Source organism: Hippocampus zosterae, chromosome 17, assembly GCF_025434085.1.
Source record: "Hippocampus zosterae strain Florida chromosome 17, ASM2543408v3, whole genome shotgun sequence".
In the NCBI taxonomy this organism is placed as follows: Eukaryota; Metazoa; Chordata; class Actinopteri; order Syngnathiformes; family Syngnathidae; genus Hippocampus; species Hippocampus zosterae.
Genome location: NC_067467.1, coordinates 4,205,233 through 4,230,958, shown reverse-complemented (window position 1 = coordinate 4,230,958; position 25,726 = coordinate 4,205,233). Strand labels below are relative to the sequence as shown.

The 25,726-nt window shown below is 44.4% G+C and overlaps 4 protein-coding genes across 5 annotated transcripts; 1 reads left to right on the top strand and 3 right to left on the bottom strand.

Annotated features, from left to right (window-relative positions):
• The first annotated feature begins 373 nt into the window (after positions 1 to 373).
• c17h17orf75 (chromosome 17 C17orf75 homolog) lies at positions 374 to 4,081 on the top strand. The gene is made up of 10 exons (XM_052049998.1): positions 374 to 734; positions 923 to 997; positions 1,643 to 1,768; positions 1,842 to 1,974; positions 2,047 to 2,103; positions 2,194 to 2,313; positions 2,443 to 2,507; positions 2,586 to 2,725; positions 2,794 to 2,897; positions 2,969 to 4,081. The coding sequence occupies exons 1-10, from the start codon at positions 592 to 594 to the stop codon at positions 3,176 to 3,178; spliced, it is 1,173 nt and encodes a 390-aa protein (XP_051905958.1). The 5' UTR covers positions 374 to 591; the 3' UTR covers positions 3,179 to 4,081.
• On the bottom strand, positions 4,082 to 12,976 carry LOC127590451 (mitochondrial Rho GTPase 1-A). Of its 2 annotated transcripts, XM_052049996.1 has the most exons (20): positions 12,581 to 12,976; positions 12,147 to 12,205; positions 11,981 to 12,062; positions 11,487 to 11,530; positions 11,328 to 11,381; positions 11,128 to 11,180; positions 10,438 to 10,546; positions 10,214 to 10,315; positions 9,998 to 10,096; positions 9,756 to 9,864; positions 9,547 to 9,667; positions 9,371 to 9,455; positions 9,111 to 9,256; positions 8,934 to 9,034; positions 8,626 to 8,756; positions 8,202 to 8,285; positions 7,572 to 7,694; positions 7,163 to 7,365; positions 5,366 to 5,488; positions 4,082 to 5,001 (listed from the first exon to the last, which is right to left on the bottom strand). In XM_052049996.1, the coding sequence occupies exons 1-20, from the start codon at positions 12,615 to 12,617 to the stop codon at positions 4,884 to 4,886; spliced, it is 1,983 nt and encodes a 660-aa protein (XP_051905956.1). In that variant the 5' UTR covers positions 12,618 to 12,976; the 3' UTR covers positions 4,082 to 4,883. The 2 variants fall into 2 exon arrangements, with proteins under 2 accessions (XP_051905956.1, XP_051905957.1); XM_052049997.1 differs by lacking the exon at positions 5,366 to 5,488.
• Positions 12,977 to 13,288: 312 nt separating this feature from the next.
• On the bottom strand, positions 13,289 to 16,417 carry adap2 (ArfGAP with dual PH domains 2). The gene is made up of 11 exons (XM_052049999.1): positions 16,220 to 16,417; positions 15,984 to 16,108; positions 15,797 to 15,888; positions 14,990 to 15,078; positions 14,798 to 14,910; positions 14,563 to 14,712; positions 14,383 to 14,466; positions 14,175 to 14,237; positions 13,903 to 13,980; positions 13,585 to 13,813; positions 13,289 to 13,500 (listed from the first exon to the last, which is right to left on the bottom strand). The coding sequence occupies exons 1-11, from the start codon at positions 16,305 to 16,307 to the stop codon at positions 13,472 to 13,474; spliced, it is 1,140 nt and encodes a 379-aa protein (XP_051905959.1). The 5' UTR covers positions 16,308 to 16,417; the 3' UTR covers positions 13,289 to 13,471.
• A 162-nt stretch (positions 16,418 to 16,579) lies between these two features.
• atad5a (ATPase family AAA domain containing 5a) lies at positions 16,580 to 25,522 on the bottom strand. Its single transcript, XM_052049995.1, has 21 exons — positions 25,368 to 25,522; positions 23,620 to 25,274; positions 23,470 to 23,536; positions 23,204 to 23,359; positions 22,842 to 22,968; positions 22,498 to 22,758; positions 22,246 to 22,394; positions 21,939 to 22,080; positions 21,482 to 21,748; positions 21,198 to 21,294; positions 21,043 to 21,125; positions 20,782 to 20,918; positions 20,511 to 20,682; positions 19,838 to 20,005; positions 19,523 to 19,756; positions 19,325 to 19,389; positions 19,060 to 19,249; positions 18,813 to 18,967; positions 17,628 to 18,463; positions 17,390 to 17,548; positions 16,580 to 17,258 (listed from the first exon to the last, which is right to left on the bottom strand). The coding sequence occupies exons 1-21, from the start codon at positions 25,416 to 25,418 to the stop codon at positions 17,180 to 17,182; spliced, it is 5,250 nt and encodes a 1,749-aa protein (XP_051905955.1). The 5' UTR covers positions 25,419 to 25,522; the 3' UTR covers positions 16,580 to 17,179.
• Positions 25,523 to 25,726: the final 204 nt, after the last annotated feature.

Genomic DNA, 25,726 nt, shown 5'->3' with positions numbered 1-25,726 from the left:
ACAAGCACAACAGCATATGCATAGACTAAAATAATCATGCTCTTCTGTTGAGTGAAGAACAGGTGATAAAACCGTACTTCCTGCCACCAAGTGCAGTTATGTCAAACTGTTTTTATCGTAGCTATGGTTTCTCAGGGGGGCTTTATGACTGGACCCACATACAGCAGGTGTATGATCGCCTCACATACGTGGAACGAATTGAGAACTACTTTAGAAATCGGAAGCCAGTTTTAAAAATATATTTTAAAAGTGGGTTTGAGAACAAAATTTAATTTACATATCGTAATGATATACTGTACAATATAATTTCGGCGACTTGAGTCGCTAAATTACTGTCATATGTAGGAACCTGTGAGATTTGATACAATTTGTTGCGGTCGGACTCATTTGAGGACGCACATGTTTTACGCATACAGAATAGCAAGCCATACTTGCACCTTCCATAATAATTTGCAATAGGGCTGCATCATATATCTCATTTTTCTTCCGTAAAAGACCTCAGCGGTCCAACCAGGCGTCAACGATACTTAAAAACCACTGGCTAACGCTTGCGTAGGCGGCTGCTAGCTTTCTCTGTGCATCGTCCCGACCATGTTTACATCCCAGACGTCGTCATTCCAAGATTCCATTGACGTGGAGGAGAAAGATGACTTCGAAAGCGAGGAAATTGCTGCGTACGGCCAAAAGACTCAGCTGAACTGCTATTATGCCATTTATCTATACGAAGGCACGAGGTAACTTATTTTTGTATTTGGTCCCGATAAGAATTGTTTATTCTTATAAAATTTCCCTTGTATCTATGTAATCTACTAGGTGTTTTAAGTGACATTTTTACTTGACATTGTATTCCTCCCTTATCTGGAAGCACCACGTGTGCAATGATACAGTAAGCAGGTAATGATGGAAGTGCGTATTGTCATAGATCGGAGGCCACTGAGGAAAATGTGGCTTGGAACCAGAGACGCGCAGATTCCACAACCAGTCAGGAGGACTTTAGGTAACCCAGGAGCTGTTGTGCCCCGCGCCGGCCGCCGCCTTCTCGCTTTCTTCTCTCACTTTTTGGTGCACATCCGCAGGCTGCCATAGGAAGCAACATTGCATCTGTTTTTCATTGCATTTTCACTTCCTCAGTGATCATCGCCTTCCGGCGTCGCCTAATCAATCACCTGCAAGATGTGATGTCTGCTATGAAAACAAATGATTTCCATGGACAACCACAAGGGTTGGGCAACTTCGGGAATATGGGCCAGTCCAATTTACCTCCAAAAAAGAATAGACTCTCTTCTTTTCCCAGAAAAAGTTTCTTTCTCGCTTTTTCTGTTCTTTAGTAATCGGCAACATGAAATGGTTTCACTCAACCACCGGTTTCTGCCCCCCCACCCCTAAAAAAGCTTTTTGTGAAAAGAAGCTAACTACTAATATATATATATATATATATTTGCTTTTCGACATCACTGATTAACAAAATAATAAAAATAAAGAAGTCAAAAGGTTACCCACCCTTGATGCAGGTCATAATTTAAATGCTGTATCTGTGTTTGTGTAGCTTTCTCCATTTGCTTCCTGTTCAGTGGCTTCCCGTGTTCTTCATAGCCCATGGCTGCGCGTAGCCGTACTGACCACTGTGCCTTCCGCCCTCCAGCTTGACTTTGATTGACAGCAGCCTACCCGCAGAGGCGGAACCCGAGCTTCGCACGTACATCTCCAGGAGGCTGAGCAAAGGAGCCCTGCTCGGAGGCATGGGCAACATCGCCACTGTGGAGCTCAGGTGATGCTAAGAAGAATTCAATATTTAATAATGTGTACTTTGTTAACATGCCCTCTGCTGTCTCTCTTTGCAGCCTTCCAGAGCAGGCAGTGGGCTGCTACTGTTGCCTCCTGGAGCAAGAACGATCTCCAGAGCAACCTGATGCCGACGGTAACGGACACGTCATCTGCTTCTTGGGAGGCTCAGAAAAAGGACTCAACTTATATCCTTTTTTTTTTCTTTTTGGGCATGTCACATCCACACTCATCCTGCTGTGGTCCTTGACTGGGTGCACATATAGACTAGAACTTGATAAGTACGTTCAAGGCTTGCGCAGCAGTCTGCAAACGCCCGAGGTACGGAAAGAGCTCCAAGTCATTTGAGCGATTCTTCCAGCGTCATATATGACGTTGAATCGACTCGATTTTTGCATATGTGCGCGACAGCTGCAAAACCTGGAGACGGAGCTGCGTCCCTATCTGAGCCGCTGGTACGAAGAGTCCGTCATGCACATTCACCGCGTGGTGCAACTGGTGCAGAGCAACATCAGCTTCCTGCTGCATGCCGTGAGTGTTACGCTTCATCTGCCAATGTGTGCATCCGTGAGTGGAGGGGTCGGCTGTCTTGATAAGTTGCGATATCACCACTCGTCACTAGATGGCAGTAGTTGTGCTTACACTGGGCTCTTTCTCCAGGCTCTGAATCACCATCACGTGGAGGTCACCAATGCGGACGACAGGACAAAGACGGACGTGTCCCGGTGAGAGGATTTGGTTTTCCTCGGTATTGGTGTTTGTAGTAACGCGAGTACTGATGGGAGTGCGCCGTGACCGCGCAGGTTCATCAAAGCAGCCAGCTTGCAGGGCCTGTCGCAGCAAGACACCACGGCAGCCTCCCTCTGCAAGGCCATGTCGGAGGACGTGCACTCCCATCTGACAGTCGACTGCTCCGTCACGCCGCCCACCTTCGCCAACACCGGTCAGTCATCCCGACGCGTCAAGCGTATCAATGGTATTATATCGTCGTGTATATTTTGTGTTGCGCAGTCAGTAACCGCTTCTGTGAGGACTGGAGTCGTGCGTTTTTGAACGCCGCAGAACGGGCCAACCCCTTCCTCCTCAGACAGATCCTGGAGAACTTCAAACTCAAGGTGGGAGAACACACACCGGTTATGTCTTCGGGACTCCCGCCTCGACGCTCTTGACTCTCCTGTCTTCACAGGCCATCCAGGACATGAACAGCCTGAAGCGTTTCGTGCGTCAGGCCGAGATGAGCCACTACGCTTTGTTTCGCTGCTGCCAGTTCCTGCAGGGCTGCGGCAACGGCGACGTGCTCCTGCAGAACGCCCGGTCCGAGCACAGCGACCTGCCCGACGCCTGCCGCATCATCGCCGTCCTCGAGGAGTTCCTCAGGGAGCAGTCGCAGGCCTGAATGCCATTCTGACACTTGAATACTTCCTTTTGTTGTTACCTTACTTTTTAAATACATTTTGGGAGCAGGGGAAAATGAAGTTGTATCATATACAGTACACGGTATATATAATTGATATTTAATCTGCTTGTGATTGTGACATAAGAACGTGAATCTCAAAATATGGTTGTAAAGTAGGATGTGCATAACAAAACACTAACATAACTGACAAACATTCAAATACTAAAATCTATTTTTTTAAACTGAACTATTTTTAATTGCGATGTGGACTAACTGATGCAGATGATTTAACAAACTACTAATAGACAGTGCGTCCCCCAAAATTTTACATTATCATGTAGTTGGATGACAAAACTGGCTCAGATAGTCTGATTTTAACAAGAACTGTGGCTAAATTTAAAGAAGACAAATTTAGAAGAGTTCCAAGGTTTCATCAAGTTGCTGTGACACGATTTTGTCAAAATCCCTCGACGATCAAGATTTTTTTTAGCTTATTTAATATCCAGTGGAAACCACTTGGCTTTGCGTGTGTATTGGGGGGGGTTAAAAAAAAGCCACAGCTAAGCCTATTTTTAGTTTCTTTCCTGATGATGGCTTGATAGTGCTCAGATGTTTATATTTAAAATGTCACCCTACTATTTAAACTTGCATGTAATCGCTGTTGGGAGTTGGAAGTGCTTTTTTTCTCAATGTCCTTTTTTGGGAAGGGGAAAAAAAAAATCCAAGTAGTTACAGTTGAGCAGATATAAAATAAACCAGTGAAAGCTTTTAGGACATTGCACTAGTTCAATTGTGGAAAAGTGATTATGTTGTACTGACTGTGAATCTAAACTATGAGATGTAAATTATGGATAGATGTGCAATAAACAATTCATGTAATCCACGAGACAAAACAAACATCAATGAGTGTAAATGTGATTTATTAGATAGTTAAAACCATTTCTTTGCTTGTTAAATTAGCCGCCATTTGACCCATGAACTCAAAAAGTTGTGGCAGATTGGAAGGGCAAACATTTGGCTGCTGAAATGGTGTAGTAATGGGTTAATCTACCAAATGAGAAGTAAAGCTCAGGTTGAAAACAAATACACGTTAAAAACAGCAAGGAAATAGCTTTGATCGCACTAAATACAAAAATACATGAAAAATATATTTGTAGCATGTGAACTCAACAAAAAAAAACAGGTTGACGCGTTAATAAATTAAATCAAAAATGGCTGCATGACATCCATGAGTGATGGTGAAGTTTTTTGTTGGTTTTTTTTTAGACGCAACTAAATGAGGCAAAAAAAGAGGCCACCCTGGTCATTGCTAAAAACCCCTCAGAACTACATCCATAATATACTGCATATACACATCTATGAACACACTCGCGTCCCTTTTGTGGCTGCCTCGACTTGACCTGAGGAGAAACTAAACACAAACACTGACACAGTGTCGGCGTTTGAGAATTGACTATTAGGCATTCACAAGTTGCATTTTACTCCTGCTCAAAAGAACGAAACAAAAACCATAAAGACAACAAAAAAAAAACGAGAGGATTGATACTTCATGATTAAATGCATACAAAATGGTTTCTTACGACGATGAATGAGGCTGGGGGGGGCAGGATATCAAGCGGGCCGTAACCCGATTGATTGGTCGGTCAGTCTTTCGGGTGACGGACAGGAAAAAAGAATCACGGGCGTTGAGGATGCAAGCGTCTCATCACCGTTGTTTGAGAAGCGCTTTGTACATGGCGAAGCCCAGCACGGCGAACACGGTGGCCCCCACGCTGGCCCGCAGCCAGAACGTGGAGTTCTTCAGGTCTGCTTGCGCCATGTGCCTGGTGAAAACGGAACCAGGTGAAAATGAGAAAGCCTTTATTTGAACCAAAGCATTTTCTAATCATTAATACGGTGACTTTTTGTGAGAGCCATCCTAGGAACCTTTCGAACACAACTCGGACAGAGCATTCAAGTCTCATTCATACTCACACGGATTCAGTCTTGTGTGCTGAACACAGTCCACATTGCTGCAGTAAAACCTCCACAACATGCCTCCTAAAGACACATTCAGCACTAGTCTCTGAAGCACGCACTACAAGGGCATCTATAAGAGCTGCCATGACGGAACTGCAGCTGCTTCCACAACTACACAGGGGATGGAGTGCGACGATGCCAAAACACGGGATAGGACTACGTATGAACCTGTTGCGAACGACCCTACGCAGATGGGCCTTAATGCTGCGCAGCAACTCCATCTTGAGGATGTTCTGACACAGGCAATAGGTGCATTTGTTGCAGGCGCACATGCAGCGGAGACGGGCGTGGCTGCGGGAGGAGGGGGGGGGTTTGAGACACAAAAAACGCCTTACTATACATGGTTGTTTTTTTTCGGCTAAAAACGCCTTACTATACATGGTCGTGTTTTTCAGTCAAAAACGCCTTACTATACATGGTTGTTTTTTTTGCTAAAAACGCCTTACTATACATGGTCGTTTTTTTTTCGGCTAAAAAACGCCTTACTATACGTGGTTGTTTTTTTTGGCTAAAAACGCCTTACTAAACATGGTCGTTTTTCTCAGATAAAAACGTCTTACCATACATGGTCGTATTTTTCCGCGAAAAACGCCTTACTATATATACATGGTCGTTTTTTTCGGATAAAAACGTCGTTTTTTGGGGGGCTAAAAACGCCTTACTATATACATGGTCGTTTTTTTTGGCTAAAAACGCCTTACTAAACATGGTTGTTATTTTCACCCAAAAACGCCTTACTGTACATGGTCATTTTTTTCGACTAAAAATGCCTTACTCTTCATGGTCGTTTTTTTCGGCTAAAAACGCCTTACTATACATGGTCGTTTTTTTTCGGCTAAAAACACCTTACTATACATGGTCGTTTTTTTGGGGCTAAAAACGCCTGACTATACATATGGTCGTTATTTTTGGTCAAAAACGCCTTACTATACATGGTTGTTTTTTTTTTTGCTAAAAACGCCTTACTATACATGGTCGTTTTTTCCGTCCAAAAACGCCTTACTATACATGGTTGGGTTTTTTTCAGCTAAAAATGGGCTAAAAACGCCTTACTATACAGGGTCGTTATTTTCGGCCAAAAAACGCCTTATACATGGTCGTTTTTTTTGGCTAAAAACGACTTACTATACATAGTCGTTTTTTTTCGGCTCAAAACGCCATACTATACATGGTCGTTTTTTTTGGGCCAAAAACTGCGTTACTATACATGGTCGTTTTTTTCGGCTAAAAATGGGCTAAAAACGCCTTACTATACATGGTCGTTATTTTCGGCCAAAAAACGCCTTACTATATATACATGGTCGTTTTTTTTGGGCTAAAAACGCCTTACTATACATGGTCATTTTTTCCCATCTGAAAACGCCTTACTGTACCATGGGAAAGGTATGCGCCCTGTCGTACTTGTTGCATTCATGTTCATTTTTTGGGGCGGGGCGGACAAAAAATGCCTGAACAGCAAACTCAATAGGGTCTGTGTTGGTTGTCTTAAGTAACAATGAGTTAATAATCAGTAGCAAGATTGACTCGAGGTAAGTAAGAGCGTTAGTTGGCTGGACGGTGTTTCAAGCTCTGCTGAGCAAAGTGGTTTTTAATTGCCCCCAGAGTTCAGACAACACAATTTCTGGAAAGCTAAAATGAGATTTCAAGGGCTTGGCCGCCTTAGCGCTGGTTGATCTGTTTGAAAAAGCCAATCGGATCAGAGTGCTTTCAAGGAGTTAAGACACCCTTGTAAGATCTGCAAAGTCTATTGAAGACGTCAGGTCTGAGCTCTGGCGGCTTTGAAACGCACTAAATTAACACAAATAAAAAGAACAAATGGTCTTCGAGTTGAACTCATCATTGAAGCATTTGAATGTGTCACGTAATATGATCAATGAAAAGTTGGGAGCGGTGGAAAAGAGGCAACCAGAGAGCTTATTAAAAAAATAAAAATTTAAATGGGGGCGGGGGGGGTTCAATACTGACGGGTACATGGCCATGGTGGTGATCCTCGTGTAGAGGTCCTTGCTGGGGGCGTCAATGGTGTTGCACGTGAACGGCTGGGGCGGGTGGAGCTTGTGTTTGCGGCAAAACTCGTGCGGTGAAAGGCTGTATTGTTGCCGCACTTCGTGTAGGTCCGACTTGGCGGCAATCACCACGCACGGCGTCTTGCTGTCAATGAAGTATTGCTGCCGCACACGCAGAAAAAAAAAAAAGAGTTTGGTGAAATTACTTCCTGCTAAATCACGGACAAGCTACGAGGGTTTCAATAAATACATTTTTTTTAAAGGTCTCCCTGGGTTGTAGAATTTCGAGCAGGTGTGGAAGGATGAACTCAAACTAAAACAGGTCCACTTTCCAGGCGTTCTAAAAGTGCAAAACCGAGTGCGTTTACCTTGAACATTTTGGCGCAGTATTCAAAAGAATGCGGATTGTTGACGTCATAGACCAGGCAGACTACATCACAAGCGAGGTCCGCCTCTGACATGAAGTCAAAATCTGGCATCATCTCATGGAGCTGGAAGGACATTTTGTTTAAAAAAAAAATGGTCGTCTTCACTCTTGGGCCCTTTTGAAATTTACGATACTGAAGACACCTTTGTAGCAGAACATTGATAGCGTATTTTCATGACCATGAGAGAAGATTAGGACTTTGATGGATGTCAGGATGAGGATTGATTAAAAAAAATAAAAAATACCATGAGTACATTGTTAAATAATTCAATAGAGTACAACCAAACTCAGTTTTGCTCTTGCTGCTTTTTTAAAAATATACGCTAGCGTGCATGTATGCAACCATATTTTTTAAGCTAGTGTACGTTTTACCACGCCTGCATCCAATCATACAATGCTTTTGTGTGTGTGTGTGTGTTAAATCCAGAAGTAGCACCATTCGAGACCTCCCTTCTGGTCATGAAAACACAAAATTTTCAAACAGCTTCAACCATATTCCCACAAAAGGCCCACTCATGAAATTCACCCCCCCCCCCCCCGCTATTTATATTATTAGTTAAAAATCACCTACCAGCAGGTACTTCTCTTGACCGTACACGTAAGTTGTGCTGATGGCGTACAGGGACTTGTGGTCTTCTCTAATCCGCCTCTGTCGCTATGGTGACAAAAAAAAAAAAAAACAAGCCCATTAGAAACAATGACAGATGACTCGATCCCGAGCTGGTGGCCTTTAAGCCGCTTTAATTCATTTGTTCTGCTCCACGGAGTCATCTTCCCGTTAATTGCAACGGACTGTTCTTGTCAACCAAACAAATAAAGCAATAATCACTGTGGTGTGGACCCTCGCTGTGAAGTTATGGATGCGTTGGGGGCGGGGGTGGCATTTCTGCTTGGTATGACACATAACCCGTTTCTCCCTCTACGATTTCAGTTGCTCATCTAACCGACAATTGCGAGCGGATTGCAACCGCGCTGGCGCGTGTACACCAACAAACCTGAAGGTTCTTTCCGAGGAAAGCCTGCAAGAAGCCGCTCTTGCCGCTGGCTCGGGCGCCGAGGACGTTGCAGCGGAAGACGCTGCGCTGGGTCTGTTTCTTCTGCAGATCGATGCGTTTGTTGCGCGTCACTGACAACCAAGACGAGGAATAAGTCGGTGAGAATGCTTTTCATTTTGTCACATTCAAAAAAAACTAAAACAAAAAAAAAGAAAAAAAATCCAGCACACATTTTTTTTGTCACATTAACAATAAATAAATTTACAAATAAAAAGCGGTCCCAGCACATAATTTTTTTGCATCGTTACCTGTGATAGCAGCTGCTTGGGACTCCTGCTCATAGATGATGGAGTATCCAAGGTAACCCAAGTACTCCAAACTCCGCTGGACATCCAAATATGTCGTTAACCTGCATGGCAATTGGACCCAAAGTTTTTTGGTTTTTTTGGGGTCCAGTTACGCAAGTAAAGCATTTGTAAACTCACGTCCACTGGGAGAGGTATCCCTGGTATGTGATCCATCCCTGTTCATTTGTGCACACCGTGTGGTTGACATCCGGACCCCACGGCATGTAGGGAAATACTTTGAACAGGTCCTTCACCTCCTCGGGCGACAGTGCGCAATCCCTGTCCTGAACGCACAAACACACAAAGCCGAGCGCAGGGTAGTCATTTGTGAGACGTTTGTGAAATAACGGCAAGTCACACTTTAAGGTTTGGGCCACGCGGTCAATCTGAGCACTCACTTTGTCGTGTTTGTCAAAGACACTCTGGAGAAAGAGGTAAGCATTGTGGTTTAGCTCTGTGGTGCAGTCAGGAGGGATCTTGACTCTGGAAGAGGGACAAAGATGAACCTCAATCACTCAAAAATGACAAAAGCTGCTTCAAAGGAATTGCAAGTTTCATATTTTCCAGCACTTACACAGGGAACAGATATTCCTGCGTGAGATCCAGGTCGTCGTCGTAACCAAACCTCCTCAGCACAGTCCAGGTGGTCTCATGCCGGCCGCGCTGTATGAAGAGGGTGTGCAGGAACAAGAAGCCTAAAAGCGAAGGAAAACTCTGCAAACGGAGCCATCGCAAATTTTGTCTGATCACAATAGACGGGACGGAACGGGAACCATATCTGACCTTTTAGTGTGAGACCGTTATCTTTGACGCCGTCGGCCATGTTTCTTCTGACGACATTTTTAACGTCTTCTAAGGCCTGGGACGCCAGTGGCGTGTTGAAACACGTTCGCTACAAAAAAAAATCAAAGGCTAATCACAACGATGGAGCAAATTCGGAACACGACGTGATGCCCATTTGGATCGAGGTCATGCACAGAATTGCAATATTTGATCAGAAATATGACCTGATGATCAAATACTACCTGGAAGAAGTTGAGCTCGTTGTCATTCAAGATGCCGTCATTGTCCAGGTCGGACACTTTAAAGATTCGAGTTAAAGCCTTTATACAAGAAGGCTTCAGCTGTTACGACACGTTAGATACGAAAACACGTTAGGCTCTCTGCGCTTGGCATGTCAAATTTGAGAACAAAATATCAGCGTCGGGGGGCAGTGTCCAGTCTTCAGCCACAATTCTCACCTCCTTTTCTTCAGGGCAGTACAGCGGTCCCGTTGGGTGGAGAACGGCTTTTTGAGCATAGTAGAAGAGCTCCGAGATGTTCTTCAGATTTTTGGCAGAGCACTATGAAGAAACAAGAGCATAGATGGGTCTTAAGGACCTCCGTTGTACACCGAGGACCCCCTTGTACTTAACATTTAAGTGAGAGGGTCTTCGTACGCAGCAGTCCGGTCACGTTATCTTACCTCGACGCACGTCTCTATGTCCTGGTATTGATTCATGATAGGCAGGATGGTCTCCATGCTGCTGTGCTCCACCAGGTCTGACTTGTTGCCCACGAGGATCAGGGGTACCCTACCAAAAGAAGTACTACGTAAGCGCCAAAACGCGACCATCCTAAAACATAAAGGCCACTGGCCACAATTTAAAACGTGAATGTATACGATGTAACTATAATACCTATATAATATACTATATAATTATAATTATTCATTCATTCATCTTCCGAGCCGCTTGATCCTCACTAGGGTCGCGGGGGGCTGCTGGAGCCTATCCCAGCTGTCTTCGGGCAGTAGGCGGGGGACACCCTGAATTGGTTGCCAGCCAATCACAGGGCACACATAGACGAACAACCATCCACGCTCACACTCACACCTAGGGACAATTTTTAGAGTGTTCAATCAGCCTGCCATGCATGTTTTTGGAATGTGGGAGGAAACCGGAGCACCCGGAGAAAACCCACGCAGGCCCGGGGAGAACATGCAAACTCCACACAGGGAGGCCGGAGCTGGAATCGAACCCAGTACCTCTGCACTGTGAAGCCGATGTGCTAACCACTGGACTACCGGGCCGCCTTAATTATAATTATAATATTTATATATAATTATAATAATCGGCCCAAATGAAGTGACTGTCAGGATAAATACAACACACACCTGCTGTCTTTGTCTATTCGGTCATTGATGAGGGGAATCCAATGGCTTGTCACCTGGGAGAGGGACAGCACAACGTTGAACACTCACGACAAACAAATACACTCGCATGGCTCCCGTCGGATACCTCATACAATGCAATTCCATTGTTGGAGACACACGCTGGCTAAATCAACAGCAGCCACAGTAGGAATTTTGCTCACCTTTTCAATTGACTTCTTGTTGTTCACCGAGTACACTATGCAGATGACATTTGCCTGAAAGGGGGAATAGTCCAATATTAGCTTCTCATTTATGGAGGAAAAAAAAACACTGACAATTATTGAAACATCAAAATAGGAACGAATAGTAACGAAACCTACTTTAGATATTTCTTGATATAGTTGCTCCTCCGACTGCTCTGCCTCTATAAGATGCAAACAAACAAAAAAAGTTAATAGTTGAATCAATGTTGTGATGACATATTTGGTGTTGAGAGGGAAGAAATGACAAAGTTTATCCAATCCAATGTTGTAAAACTAGTGGTCCAAATAGATTGGCGGCAAGTCAGACAGAGAAACTTAAATATTGCTTTGGTGCAAAACATGCTGGGGACATCCATCCTTCCATTTTCTGTACGGCTTAACCTCAATAAATAGAATGGCGGCCTGTGCGAGCTAACTTTGGATTAGAGTCAGGGTACAACCTGAAATGCTTATCGCAGGGCACATAGAATCAAACAACCACTCACACTCACACATGCAGAGTCAGCATGCGGAAAACATAAAAAGTCCAATAGGAAAGCCACAGCCTGAATTCAACCCCCACCCGCAACTACAAAACTGTGAGGCAGATGTGCTCAGAACTCTTTCAGTACCTGAGTAGTCAACAATGTGTGTGGGGACCCTCTCTGGGGTGACGTCTGCCGGGATGGTGATCTCCTCAGCTCGCAGAGGAACCTGACACATTGAAAACAACCACTTGCGTCAACTGGCAACAAGGTAACCATTTATTGAATCAACGTTTGCATGGATAACCATCACCTCATCAGGAAACTCCTCGCTGACCAGAGACATGATCAGTGACGTCTTTCCCACCTTGGCTGTACAGATAAGAAACGCATCCATCAAAAACGGATGCACCGCACGCCTTTTACATGTCATTTATGATAAACATTGAAACTCAGCACTTTTGATTGAGCTGCCCAATTTATTTGCAAATCACAGTTCCTAATATATATTCCCGAATGTTGTGGTACGGAAGTCTATTTCCCACTTTACTGCAATATGAGTGATCTCATCCAGTTTAATAGTGGAATGAACAGGAATAATGACTTTTATAGCTCTTTTTTTCATGTTGTCGCGCAACACACTGTGCTACTGCAGGACTAGCTAGCCACTAGCCTCCTCGCTAGCACACAGTATAAGCGGATAAAGCGCTTTGCAGCCGAGCCACATTGAAGACACTCGCTACTTACGTTCCCCAACAAGCAGTATCCTCACGTCCTTCCTCATGTTTAAACGAGCCTTTCTCCAGTATTAGGGATACTCGATTGCTTCATGAAGTCCCCTCGTTGGCTGTCACTCCTTCAGTAGTTTGTCTTACGTCAGGCCCAGCGCCTGTCAAACTGGGCGCCTTTGTAGGACAAAACGGACGGTCGCTTTTTGGTGTCGTTCTTCGAGCGCTACGTCACAGCGAACACTTTTTTTTAAGCTTAATGCAAATGCATTTTTTAAAGTAGCCAACTGTTATGCGCCATGATTTTTTGGGCAACGGAATTCACGTTTAAGGCGATTCTATAGCATTTCGCAGTTGGTTCAGGAGCACGCCTGACCTCCACTACCCGGCAACTACGGCGAGCCGTAAGGGGACAATCAGTTTAGGGGTTATAAAACGTTGAATGCTGCCCTCAGGTGTAAGAGAGAAGAACTGCAGATGTTTCACAAAAGACAACGATCAAGTCACAGTATGCAATTTCGAGTCTTCAATTAAACCAAGTGTGCTAATCACTCCCCCGCCATGCCGCCTAAAAAAACATTGAGATAAACCATATTTTCAGAAAAAGTTGAGGAAAAAGCAACTAAATCAATGCAGCAAATAACTGTTGCAACAGCTGATCAATTCAGCTTAACAAATGACTCAGAGTAGAGCAATAACATGATAAGAAAAAAAGTTTGATGTAAGACATGGTTGTCAGAACTATTTATTTGGTACAAAAAAGTTCAACTCAATACAGCTTCAAATGAAGACGACCACAGTTGTTATTTCAACAGTAACTTAACAGCAACTTCACGGACACAGTCATGGAACAGCGCAGGTCACCATTCAAATGTTGCTGTCGAATAATTTAAATCCTACTGTCCAGTTTTCATCGTTTATTCCTGATGTTGGCCTCAGCTGCAAAGACAAACAAAACACAAAAAAATGCACATCTGCAGACACTTCTGTAAATGATTCTCAAATTCCCATTGCCATGCTTACTGGTATAATCCTGCGGTGTCATAGGCCTAGACATAACCTGTCTGAGGGAGTCCAGCCACTCTCTTTGCTCGCTCTCGTGCTCGCACATGAAGATAAATTGCCGCTCAGGTGTTTCCACCAAGAGGCCGTACTTCCATTTGTTCCCACGAGTGTGCTTTGGGACACAGTCCCTAACAGAGTAACTGTTGCTTTCTGTGCCAAGAAAGATGACCCCCAATTCCTCAGCGTCCTAGATTCACAGTGACAAAAGCACTTTCAGACGTGCACTTCCACAGCAAGGGACTCATTTGTCAAGTAATACAAAAAGTTTGTTCTCACCAAACAGCCTTTGAAGTAAAGCAATTTCCTATTTTGGGAGTCCAAAATGAACCATCTCTTTTTGAACGGTTCCTTTTGCTGGTAAACATAGTATGGATTATACAATAACAGACGTGTTGAAGCCATAAAAAGAAACAAAAATATGCTCTTAGAAAAAAATATATTTTTTGCACATATTGACAGGTTTCCTAGTCTGCACACTTTGTGAGCAACAAAGCTGGGAAGCAAAACACCTGTAAATGGGTGATGTCATTTGGAGTGCAAGAACTTACCGATGGTCCTGTTTTTTCCATGTATCCTTCTTTCAGGTAGTTTGGTGTTATATTCGGTATCAGCTGCCAATGAGAATTCAAGTTTCACTCATATCACGACCAAAGAGCATCCAGGTGCTTATCACGCATGTCAGGCACTTTTCAGTTGAGGTGAAAATATTGACACATGACGAATTCATGTTTGAGAATGAACACTTTGGGAGCTTACATCAGCATCGGTTCCGGTCGGATAAGCGGTCTTTAGGTATGCATAGCGAGCGGCTCGTAGGGCGTTGTACCATGTGACTATTTCCTAGGATCCAAAAACCGAAAACCCATCAGGTCCAGAGTAAACAAAAGGGGAACCGGGGAAAGTCAATTCATGATTGGGATGATCACACAGTCCCACCTCGGGATTCTCGTGGTAGACATAAAGGCTCCGGGTGTGGTCGCTGTCAAGGTAAGTAATCTGCATCCCATGGGGATGACCGATCTTCTCTGGCTGAAATGTTACATTCAAGTGTTTGATAGAGATGAGGGCTTTTGGCCCTTTGGACTCCTAAATAAACGAAAAGCATGTTGGCATCCGTTTTGGTTGCCATATCAAATGTAGACACTCGCACGCTATTTGCAAGCTCACTCACATTTTCCTTGTTGTAGTAAGCCAGAGTGAATTCCCTCTCAGACAAAACAAACTTCCTCTTCAGAAACTGGGTGTTCTCCTTTCCTTTCTTCCACAGGATCCCTTCATAGAAGCCTGGAATCAAATCAAAACGGGGACTCCTCCTTCCATGGACACTTGAAACGGCGGGATGGGTGAGAGGATAAAACATCACCTGTGGTATAAGATGGAGGTGGATACTTGGTCTCTCCTGTGAATTCCAACCTTTCATATTTGGCTCGAATCCACTGCTCTCTTAACACTCTGGAGAGTCAAACAAACATGAAGAGGCAGCGCAACAACTTCTGACTTCATAGTCACTCTGCTTTACTTGCAGGTTTAAAGTGCAAGTCAGCACCCAAAAAATGATTTTTAATATTATGCCCTACGCAACCGCAGTAGTCCAAAACAGTATTCTGATTCCTTTTCTGTTTGTGGAATATGAATGAAGCAACAAACTTCACCCATTTTTAATCCATCTCAAAGGGCAGCTATTTTGCCACTGAAAATGCCATCGCAGTTGCCAAGGTAATGACCAATCACGGCTGAGCTCGCCAACGTGAAATGACCAAAACCCAGAAAACTGGTGAGCCGTGATTGGTCGTTACCTGAGCAACTGTGCTGTCATTTTCAGTCAACAGCAAGTGACAAAATGGCCACCCCCTGGAGATGGGTCAAAACGTGTTGATTTTGCTGCTTAATTAATCTTCTGCAAACGCAATATTAATCAGCATACTCTGAGGGCGCAGATATTATTGGAAAGGTTTGAGTTGACTTCCCCTTTCAGGGGTCACTTCAATTGGAAACCTCACTTTCCTGAAATATATGTTACTGTATCTTAAAATTCTGTTTTGCCTCCGCTTGTACTGTAGTTGCACATTTTTTATCGTGGGACTGATCATTCAGTTTTGTGAGGGGTTTCAAAATACCGTACCCCAAAAAAATTATATATATATTTATATATATATATATATATACTTACGCACAGTCAGTTTGCTGTGGTCGGTAGTAGTAAGGAGGAAGTGCTTTTTCATACAAAGCTCTGGCTCTGGCATTGCCACTGGATTTCATCAACTTCCCCCCAGGCCCCCGAAAAAGAAAGATTTTTTCATCATCAATATTGTACAAAACTAAACCATTATATTGTACCTAAATGTGTGTGGTCATACTTCCACAAGCTCATCTTCCCAGTAGTCGAGCTTTATGGACTTTACTCGGCTAGACAAGTTGCGGTGGACACCAGAACAGTTCAGACACACAAACAAACCCAACTTGTAGGATGCCCAGTCCGGATCTGACGGGAACAAGACAAGATTAGGAGGTTAGTTGTTGTTCTAGCCAGGACAATCGCAAACAGAACATCTGAAAAATCCACACACAAAAAAAAAACCAAAAAGGGCCTCACCGGGTGTGCCACAGTCTGCACAAAGTCTGTTCTCCGGCAGCTTCACCAGCTCCAGTAAGATCCTTTTGTTTCGCTCCCAGTTTGCCATGGTGCTCCACAATAAGGCTTCCGCGTGGCACCCTCAAAAAGAACCATGGTGCCTACATATTTGCGCAAGTGGCATAATGCGGTAAACACAAAGTCTCAAATGAAAAGTGGAACTTGCGAGGTTTGTTCATGTCACAACACAAGGCGGTCCTTCCTCTTAACCTTGTTCATCCTGCAGCGACGAGTGTCAAGTGCCGAGGGCTTTTCTTTTCTTTTCTCACATGCTAATAAAGTACTCTTGCCAATTTCACAGTTTAAATAAAGCGAGGACCCTTTGTTAAAATTGAATAAAACTTTAATTTTATTCGAGTGTACAAATATAAGGTATGTGTAATAAATGTGATGATTTGAATGTGCCATTTAGGACTTCAAAGTCAACAATTAAGACACTCCATACATTATATGGCTGTGAACTAATTCGTACAAAGCCTTTACACACAAATGTTTTGCTATTTTTCACATTCAAATCTTACGCTTGATTAGAGATCCACACTTGCTCTAAGGGCAATTCCTATGCGATTAGAAACACGTCTCAAAAAGCAAAACAAATCATAATCTCTACCGAGTAAAAAAAAAAAACCAAATGTACAAAAACACATTGCTTAAGTGATCAATTGAGTGCAACACCGCATGTGAGATGAGTGATGCCAGAACATTTCTGTTGTGGTCGTAATTCAAGTCGTCATCCCGCTCTGAGACTTCGCTTGGACGCAGCTGAGAGAACAACTTTCAACGAAAAGCGGGTTACCAATGTAGTCGAGTTTCCTAACCCCACCACGCCCGTGCTGCATTTCACCTGGAACCCAGAACTGCTTGTGAAAAAAAAATATCCGTCATCACAAGTACCGGTACATGGAAGCTCTTCTCTGAGGATTATGGGAAGTCTTTGGAAAGATACTGGAGACTATTCTTGTGGAGACCCAGGCGGATGGAGTCCAGGTAGTGCAAAAATCTGGTAGAAGAAAAGGAGAACCATACTTTATGCACCACACAAAGAGTTTCACACTTTTATTTATAGCTCTGAGTAAGTGCCCGCCTGAAGAAACAAGTGCTTAACCGCATCCTGGCCAACTGCCTGCTCACCGTCGTTTCACCTTGCCTTGCTCCTTAATCTGCTCTGACCTGCAGATGGTGCGCAGGGCTGGCAAGTAGTCCACGGCAACCGCAGACCTGTTGCCCAGTGTAGCAAATGTTCCGCTGCACACCAGGTTCTCCATTAAATCTCTCCTCTGCTGCACAATCCTGGAATAAACATTGTTGTCGGGGAAAGTTGCCACAAACAAAAGTTACAATTGATCGATATAGTATAGGTTGGACTCACTGGGGCTGACAGAGGCTGCTCTGAGTGAAGCTGTAACATTCGCAGTGAGCGGCAACAGGGAGGGTGAGTTCCGCCGCGGTGTCCTCCGCTAGCTGCCCCTCGAGCCGCCGGGCTCGATCCCAGGCCTCTTCCACAGAGCGCCGGCATTTGCGGAAGCTCAGCGCCTCAACCGCGGTCTGGATTTCCAGCGTGCGCTCGCCCACCGCCCAGCTCAACGTGTCCAGCTCAACTCTGGACTCATCAGTCATTCCGTCTTTCAGAGCTGCACTGACTTGCGAGGGTCCCCTGTGAGCATCGCGCCCGTGATGAACGAGTGAGGAGTCAAGGTCAGACATATTGTGGAAAAAGTCACTGATCGATTCAAGACACGAGGAGACAGGAACACTCTTTTGACGCTCCGCCTGAGTCAGCGGTTTCCTTTTTTCTAAGTGTGGAACTAGTCTTTCACCGGGTTCCTGTTTGAACTGAGGTCCCTCTTGCTGCTTGCTGAGAGAGAGGAAACTCTCCTCTGAATCGGAGTCAGAGTGCAGTCCATCTTGGTTAGGTACATAGTGTGTCCACTTGCTCGGCTTCATTCTTCGAGACACTTTGATTGGACTCCCGTCATCTGAGCTGTCGGCCAACCCGGGTGACTGTCGCGGCCGCTGGTGGAAAGGCAGCGCGTCAGACTGCGAGCAGGCAGATGCAATATCAGAAGGGGGCTCTGGTTTGTAGGTGGAGATCAACTGCGTGCGTGGTAAAGGCAAGAGGGTCTCCATGTTGGAGTAGAGCAAGTTAACTCCTTGTCGAGTGCTCTCCATTAGCAGCTCCCAGCAAGCCGTCTCATGCGTCTGACTCTGTTGATGCAAAAATGTCCTCTGTCCTTACTCAATACATGTGCTAGCATCGACGCATAATGCTACGTGGATATATATTAACGTTAATAGTTGCCAAATGTACCATTCATTGTTTCAACAGTAAGTCATACTGTAGAGCTTTAAAGAGACGTGAACCAATCTACATATGCAATTCCATGAAAAAATATATATGCCGTGAAGCCAAATAAATGACAATTAAAAATGAGTAACAATTTTTTGAAAAAGCGACCAAAAACGTTCATATCATAATTTCAATACACAGTATCGAACTAATGCAATTTGTATTGAGGTTCAAAAGCTAAATGCATGTCATGATTCTGCAGTTTACCCGAAGCAGCTCCCATACGTCCCTCTCAGGTTCAATGTTCAGTAGGCCCAGCCGGCTCTCCGTACAGCCGCTTTCACATAGAGGTCGAGGTGATGTTACAGAGAGCGCACACGTGTCTGCCGTTTCATCGCCGGGCTCTCGCTTCGGTTCATTTTCTAAATTTCAACAACACATACCAAGTTTACTTGCCCCATTCAGTCAGCAACGTGATCGGAAGTATGAATTAGATGAACACTACTGCATTTACCATTTGGGTTGCTGTCATCTGAGTGTGACGTCACGTGGCGCCCCCCTGCACTTCGAGTCCAGCATTGCAGCTGCAACAGGCTCCGCCGGAGGTCACAACCATTGAGTTGGAGCAGCGCGCTGATGTCACGCTGATCCGTCCTGGTGTCCTCAACCAGACACAACAGGCGCAGGTAGCTGCTGATGTCCAACTAAGACGGGAAGCGATTTGTAAGGCACAACTTAAGCGTGTGGGGAATGAATCCATGAAAGAGGCCACCACTCACCAAAGAGGGTGTTTTGAAGTGGATCTCTTCAAAGTTGCCATCAAATGTGGCGCTGAATGTGGGATCTGCAAACCATCCAATGTGATTTGTCAAAACAGACAAAGCAGAATGTTCATATTCACACAAGTTAAATACAGCTCATCTCTCTTTCGAATGTGCAGATATAATTCGTGTTGTGGCCTCCACGCTTCTACTGACCACTGGTGGTGAGGATGACTGGTCTCTTTGTTGTGCTCATGAACGTCTTGATGGCAGCAAGAAAGCCAGCATCTTCGTCAAAAATAACATCTACTTCTTCAAACAGGATGAGCGAGGTGGCCGTCCTCTTGCTCTGCTCCTCGTTCTCCTCAGTCGTGGAAGCCACGGGTGATTTGACCGCTGTGTCTTTCTGTTTTCTGGGGTTGTTCTGCGGCTTCACTTTCTTGGACGGGGCTATGAGGTGAAAAAACAAAAACTATTCACAAACAGTCTTAAGTTTGGTTCTTTTGATCGGGATACAGTTGAAGCATTTACCCTTTTGGTCCTCCTGCTTCGTGCTCGGTGGTTCCTTGTTGCTGGGACGGGCCATTTTGAAAAAGTTAGCTAGAGAGGTTGGAGGCAGGCCTCCTCGTTTCGTACCTCTCGGGGAGGTGGGACGTTTTCTGGGAGATGAGACAACCCCGCGAGGAGAGTTCAACTTCCCTGAATGATAGAGAAATGAAAGGAGTTGAGCTCACTTTCCAGCATCAAGGAAGTCGATTGGTTTACACCTTTTTTATAAGGCCACTTTGTTTCAATTCAAGACCTTTCATTCGATGAATGCGACGACTGGGAGTGCGTGGGGTCAATTTTATACGACGTCAGTTTGATGCCGCATTAGTCGTTTAACTTTCATGTCTTTGCGATACTACATAGCAAAACCATAAACCTATCCCACAGCTATTGCAGCTTTTAAGATAAGATAAGATAAGATAAGATATCCTTTATTCGTCCCACAATGGTGAAATTTACAGCCTCCAGCAGCAAGAATGTATGTAGAAAGAAGAAAGGAGAAAGAGAAAAAAAAAAAAAAAAAACAAGAACAAGAAAATGATAAAAGGCAATGTGTTATTTTTCAGACTCGTGTTTTAGGGATCAAATGCAATTCTTCGGCATCATTTTGGAATTTACGATCTACAGACACAGGGTCTGCAATATTTGTACGTACTCGGAGAGCATCCATGTTTGCCGGTGCCGCTGCTTGTGCTGTAGCTGTTAAAGTATGCAGGCTTGTTGGCACTGACTCCTTGACTGTCCACCTGGTGCGACTGAGTGGCTTCCTTCAACTGGGACAGAATCAGACGGCCACTCCGTTGAGATGAAGCGTTCACCTCAAACACCTCGGAAGACCAGGCGGGAGATAGACAAACACGTAAGGCGAAGGTCCACGGGCACCCGCAGGACACGTTAACTTTTGCGTCATCGTGTTCTGTCTTCACCTTAAAGCCCAACTCCTGAGCGCAGGCATAGACTGAGGCGGTCTTTCCTATTCCCGTGGGTCCTATAATTAGGACGGTATTGCACAACGAGTCCTCTGCGGACAGAGGGTCTTCATCTCGACAGTCCCAGTCAGAGTCTGCAACAAAAGACAAATATTCAGACATCCAGTTCATAAAAGTAGGGTAGATTACAAACATTTAAGAAACAATAATGATTCCCCCCCCCCCAAAAAAACGTTTTTTTTTTTCTTAATGGCACACCGTTGCTGCCTTCCTCTTGCTTCTTTTCTTTCTGCTTATTTCTCTCGTCCCTGTCTGCACGGAGCTTCCATTCCTTCAGCCAACTGTGCAAAAGGGAAAAAAGAAAGCTGGTTATTTTAAAAATGAAAAACCAAAAAGTCATTTTGGGTGCTGACCTGTGCAGCATCTGCACTGAGGCCGTGTTGCCAACGATGTCACCGGAGTGCTGCGGCTGATATTTTTCTGTCCACAACACATCCTCCTTTACCTCAACTGTGGAAAACAACAAAACGTGTCCTTTTATCTCATTCTGGTTTCTAACAACCGATGACATTCAGACAAGCTGCGGCTGTGGGAAGAATAATCAACAAAACAAAAGAGGGGACACCGAGGATAAGAAAGCTTGTCACTTTGACAGGTGGAATTATGTCCTGAAAGAAGGACAATCATAATAACTCACTTTTCTTCTCAGTGTCCTCGGGCAGGTCATCCAGCAGAACCACGGCATCTTTTTTTCCAGGCGACGGCTTGTCCTTTGCCTTATCCAGTCTGGCTCTCTGGGCTCGTCTTGTGCGACCCACACTCTTTGATGGCTTTGGCTCCAAGGTACAAATGTTGTCTTCATGATGGGCAGCCCGCTGTTTTTTAGCTACTTTGGCCACCTTGTCATCTGTTCTCTTCCTCTTCCCTCCTACTGACTTGGGTGACGACCTTGTGCTTGCAGCCTCTGTATGAGGTCAGTTAAAAAACACGGTTGCTTTTACTTGTATTCAAACATTATTTCTACTCATTTAAGATATCACGCAACGTCTCTCGGCAAGGAATTATTTTCATAGTTCACACTCCATTTTTAGATCATATCCACTCCATTTGTGTTATGGTGCCACATGTGTCAACTGTCTTCCCGCCAGACTTACCAAAGTGTTGTTGGTGATCAGCACGTCTCGCCAAGAAGCGAGGCAGGAATGTCTTACCGGGGAAGACAGGGTTTGAGGTGCTGACCTCTTCCATCAGAAGCTGACGAACTTTTTCAGAAATCTCAAACCTCCAGCCCGAACCCTGGAGAAGTGGGTGGAAAAATAAGCGCAGTTTACACAATAAAAGTTGAATACTCACAACAGGCGGGCCTCTTTATCTTTAAATCCGTTTGAATTATGAAATGACAGCAAGTGCGCAGCAAACTTTTAACACATTGCATGATTTTTTTTTTACTGCTTAACGTACTCGTTCACGAAATACTTGATGGTGCGGTTTTGTCTTCAGGCCCAAGGAGCCACTTAGAGGTAGATAGGGGTAAGACATTTGGATACAAAGCTCATTGAGACGGCAGAGTTGGGGAGACTCGGGCCAGGGTAGACTCCAAAGAGGACAATCTGTCATTGAACAAAGCAAAGATGAATTTGATGAGACGCATTCACAAAAGTCAAGAGTATTCATTGAGTGAAGACAAAAAAAAAATGAAGATGTTGTCTTTACCATTTGGTATTTGCATCATGTGTACAACTGGTTGGAAAGAGGCACAGGAAAGCGTGTATGTCTCTTTGGTGGCAGCAGCCTTGGCCAACTGCTTCTTGAAGGACTCAGGCAGGCCACTCTTGAGAAAGTCTCTGCGAGCCTTGAACTGCTCATCATCTTGGCAGTTTTCAGAGCCCTCGTGGCTGCTGTCATCAAAGATGGAAATCACAGGAGGTGCCTTGCGAACATTCTTCTCCTGGCCTGGCAAAGTGCCCTTGGAGTCTTTCGGGAAGACAATATAGAACCATTCAGTTGCTGAAAGAGCTTGAAACAAATGGATGGATGTTAAAAGCGAGAAGCACTACCTGGGGGAGCTTTAGTGGCTTTTCCCAGTACGTCATTTAGATTGCGTAGAGACGTCTTAGTTGTACTTTTTTGTGGTCCCGTCTGAGTTGAAACAGTTTGGGCGTCATCCAGGCAGATGACAAAATTCTGAAATCAAACACCAAGCTAAAGTACAATAGGGCTTGACCAACACCACACCACAAAATGACACTGCTATTACAGGACAGGTGGATGTGGACCACAGAGCACTTGATGGCTGCCTCAAAATAATCTAGGAGTGTCTCAAACAAAAAAAAACTCTTAACTTCAGGTATGTTTCCGGATATGATTGATATGACTACATGACTGTGTACTTTGTACCTTACAAATTGGTAAAACGCACCTCATCTTCACAATAACTCTTGGATATAGAAGCCTCGGTCCTTGATGAACGCCTTAAGGTATTCTTCTCAACAGCATTTTTCTTCGTCTGTTGAACAGCTTTCGCCTTCGCCACTAATTTCTTCGCCTTTTTCTGTTTTTTGGTGTTGTCCGATGCCTTGAAACAAACAAACAAACAAGGGCATGGGTGTACATTTTTTCAGCACCATTTAGTTGATTTGAAAACAGCTGAATTATTACCTATTATATAATAAACATCTTACTCACATGACAGGCCAAAGAAGGATTTTTGCCAGCTCCAGATTCATTTCGATGAATTCTCCTCAATTTTATCCTGAACATATTGATGAGTCAATCAACCATCATAAGGTGATTGATGATCAGGCATTCGAAATGCTAACACTTATCATGCATTACCTGATTGGACTCTCTTTAGCATCAGGTGGGCAGAGCATCTCTGCTACATAGACTCCATATTTGGACTTGCGTATTTTAGGGGATGATCCTTTCACTGAGGTCTCTGCGCAATCCTTCAAGCTATGCACTTTGCTAACGGAAGATGCTTCTGAAGTTTGAGGGGCTGGCCTAACAACAGCCTCTCTTCGAGACCTCCTCACAACTGGGCGAGAGGGATTTAAGGAAGCATCGGGCTCCTCTTTGTCATCAGATTCAGTAGGCAAGGTGTCCTCAGGGATCTTTGATGAGGTCGTGACTCTTTCTGCTGTTTTCATACATTTTCTTTGTGGTTTGGTCTTTGTCATCATTTTGTTTTCCTGATAGTCATTTTCCTCTGCATCCTTCTCTGCGGGTTGCTTTGGTTTGTCCTGGTTCTTGCCCAGCTTTGCTTTGGACCCATCCAGGCTGGGTTGTTTGAAGGCCGCCATGAACTGTCTTCTCTCTACGTCGTGGCACTTGGGTGTGGATTCACTCTCAATCACAGCCAAGTCAAGATCCTCCTCTTCAAGTACCACGTTGGATTTCCGTTTGGCTGTCACAGGCTCCGTGTGAGAAGGTGATTCTGCCTTTGGAAGACATTTCGCACCTTTTCTCCGGTTCATTAGCAAATTTCGACTTGCCTCAGGTTTTCCCGCTTCCTGCTTTGGCGAGATGGTGTGCATTTGAGCCTGAATTGTGATGGTTTGGGGTGAGACTTGGACAGAGACCTCTGTGGATGCTACGGAATTCGAGGCGTCCAACTGGTGAGTGTCCAATTTATCTGCCTCTCGAGGTATCTTATTCCCTTCGCATTGCACAGCAGTTGTCTTTTCTTCACCCTTGACCTCGCTCTGACTGCGCACAAAATCCTCAAAGGAGATCCTTACCGTGTTGTTCTTCAACTCAGAGCCCCCAGTAACCTCTGTGTGGACTGCACAGGAATTTTCTGAACCTTCCTGCTCAGATTCAGAATAGTTTTCCTCCTTTTGTTTAGTCTTCTTTGAAGTGCATACAGCTTTTGTTTTAACGTGTTTCCCCTTGTCTTTTACACGTGCAACCGTGGATGAGGCGCAATTGGTTGACACGTCTCGTTCAGGCAGGTCAACCTTCCCACATTTAGAGGCACCTTTGTGACATTCATCATTTTGAGCCTGTTTAACAGGCTGACAGGTGTTGCTTTCCATTGATCGATTAGAGATATAGGCATCGGCACTAATCTGAGACAGCAGAGCATCTGTGTGATTGCTAACAGCAGCACAGACACTCTGGCAATCTGGCGCCAAGTTCGATCCCTCCACAATAGAGCAGTTTGCCTCATCATCTGAGATACCAGTTCCAAGATCCAAGAGCTTACTTACAGCTTTAGTTGTTTTTCTCTTCCGTTTAACAGACTGCTGCTTGTCCGCTACCTCTAGGTTGATGTGTTTTTCTGAAGACCTCTGACCAATCTCTTTGATGATTTGTGATGGGCTGGATTTTACTTTGGAGGTCAGAGGCCCACGGCTGAAGTAGTCCATGATGTTATTGGAGCGCGGGGGTGAGAACGGTTTCTCCACAGCTTTGGCCACAGGAGAGAAGTAGCTGGTGATTGTCTTGACAACAGCACTGCCACCATCAGTGCTTGATTTATTGCAAGGCTGTAAACATAATGGGGCAGGAAGGTTATTCACATATGTGAAACACAAGGTAATAGCTATTACATGCAACATGTTGTTTAAGTAGAAGTATACCTGTGTGTCAAAATCCTCTATGACAGATGCCATTGCCACAACACCAGCCATACTTTATAGGGTCTTGAGACAAAAAAAATAAAAACAAAAAAACAATCACAATAAGACAATAATAAAATTCCTTCATCTAAAACGATATTTACCTGTCAGTTTATAGAAATGGCATTTGTGAGCAAGCAATTTGATAGATAATCAATGTGACAGCATTCAGCATCTCTGGACATGAACACTGTCAATACAAATTCAGAATCAACAATGCCAAATTGACGTAAAATGTAACGTTACTCGTTCACGGCTGCTGTAAATACTGGAGATTAGTTTTCTATCAGCGGGAGTTGAAAGCACTAACGTCAATGTGA

Coding starts and splice junctions, on each gene's coding strand:
- c17h17orf75 (XM_052049998.1), top strand. CDS start 592: ATGTTTACATCCCAGACGTCGTCATTCCAAGATTCCATTGACGTGGAG. Junction 1,769..1,841: donor ATCGCCACTGTGGAGCTCAG/GTGATGCTAAGA, acceptor CTCTCTTTGCAG/CCTTCCAGAGCAGGCAGTGG. Junction 2,508..2,585: donor ACAAAGACGGACGTGTCCCG/GTGAGAGGATTT, acceptor GTGACCGCGCAG/GTTCATCAAAGCAGCCAGCT.
- atad5a (XM_052049995.1), bottom strand. CDS start 25,418: ATGGCTGGTGTTGTGGCAATGGCATCTGTCATAGAGGATTTTGACACA. Junction 22,759..22,841: donor AGCCACTAAAGCTCCCCCAG/GTAGTGCTTCTC, acceptor TCTTCCCGAAAG/ACTCCAAGGGCACTTTGCCA. Junction 21,126..21,197: donor TCAGTGCAGATGCTGCACAG/GTCAGCACCCAA, acceptor CCTTTTGCACAG/TTGGCTGAAGGAATGGAAGC.
- adap2 (XM_052049999.1), bottom strand. CDS start 16,307: ATGGCAAACTGGGAGCGAAACAAAAGGATCTTACTGGAGCTGGTGAAG. Junction 15,079..15,796: donor CCACAGCAAACTGACTGTGC/GTAAGTATATAT, acceptor TTGACTCTCCAG/AGTGTTAAGAGAGCAGTGGA. Junction 13,814..13,902: donor TTTACTTCAAAGGCTGTTTG/GTGAGAACAAAC, acceptor CTGTGAATCTAG/GACGCTGAGGAATTGGGGGT.
- LOC127590451 (XM_052049996.1), bottom strand. CDS start 12,617: ATGAGGAAGGACGTGAGGATACTGCTTGTTGGGGAAC. Junction 12,063..12,146: donor GCGAGGAGTTTCCTGATGAG/GTGATGGTTATC, acceptor TCAATGTGTCAG/GTTCCTCTGCGAGCTGAGGA. Junction 11,382..11,486: donor TATATCAAGAAATATCTAAA/GTAGGTTTCGTT, acceptor TCCCCCTTTCAG/GCAAATGTCATCTGCATAGT.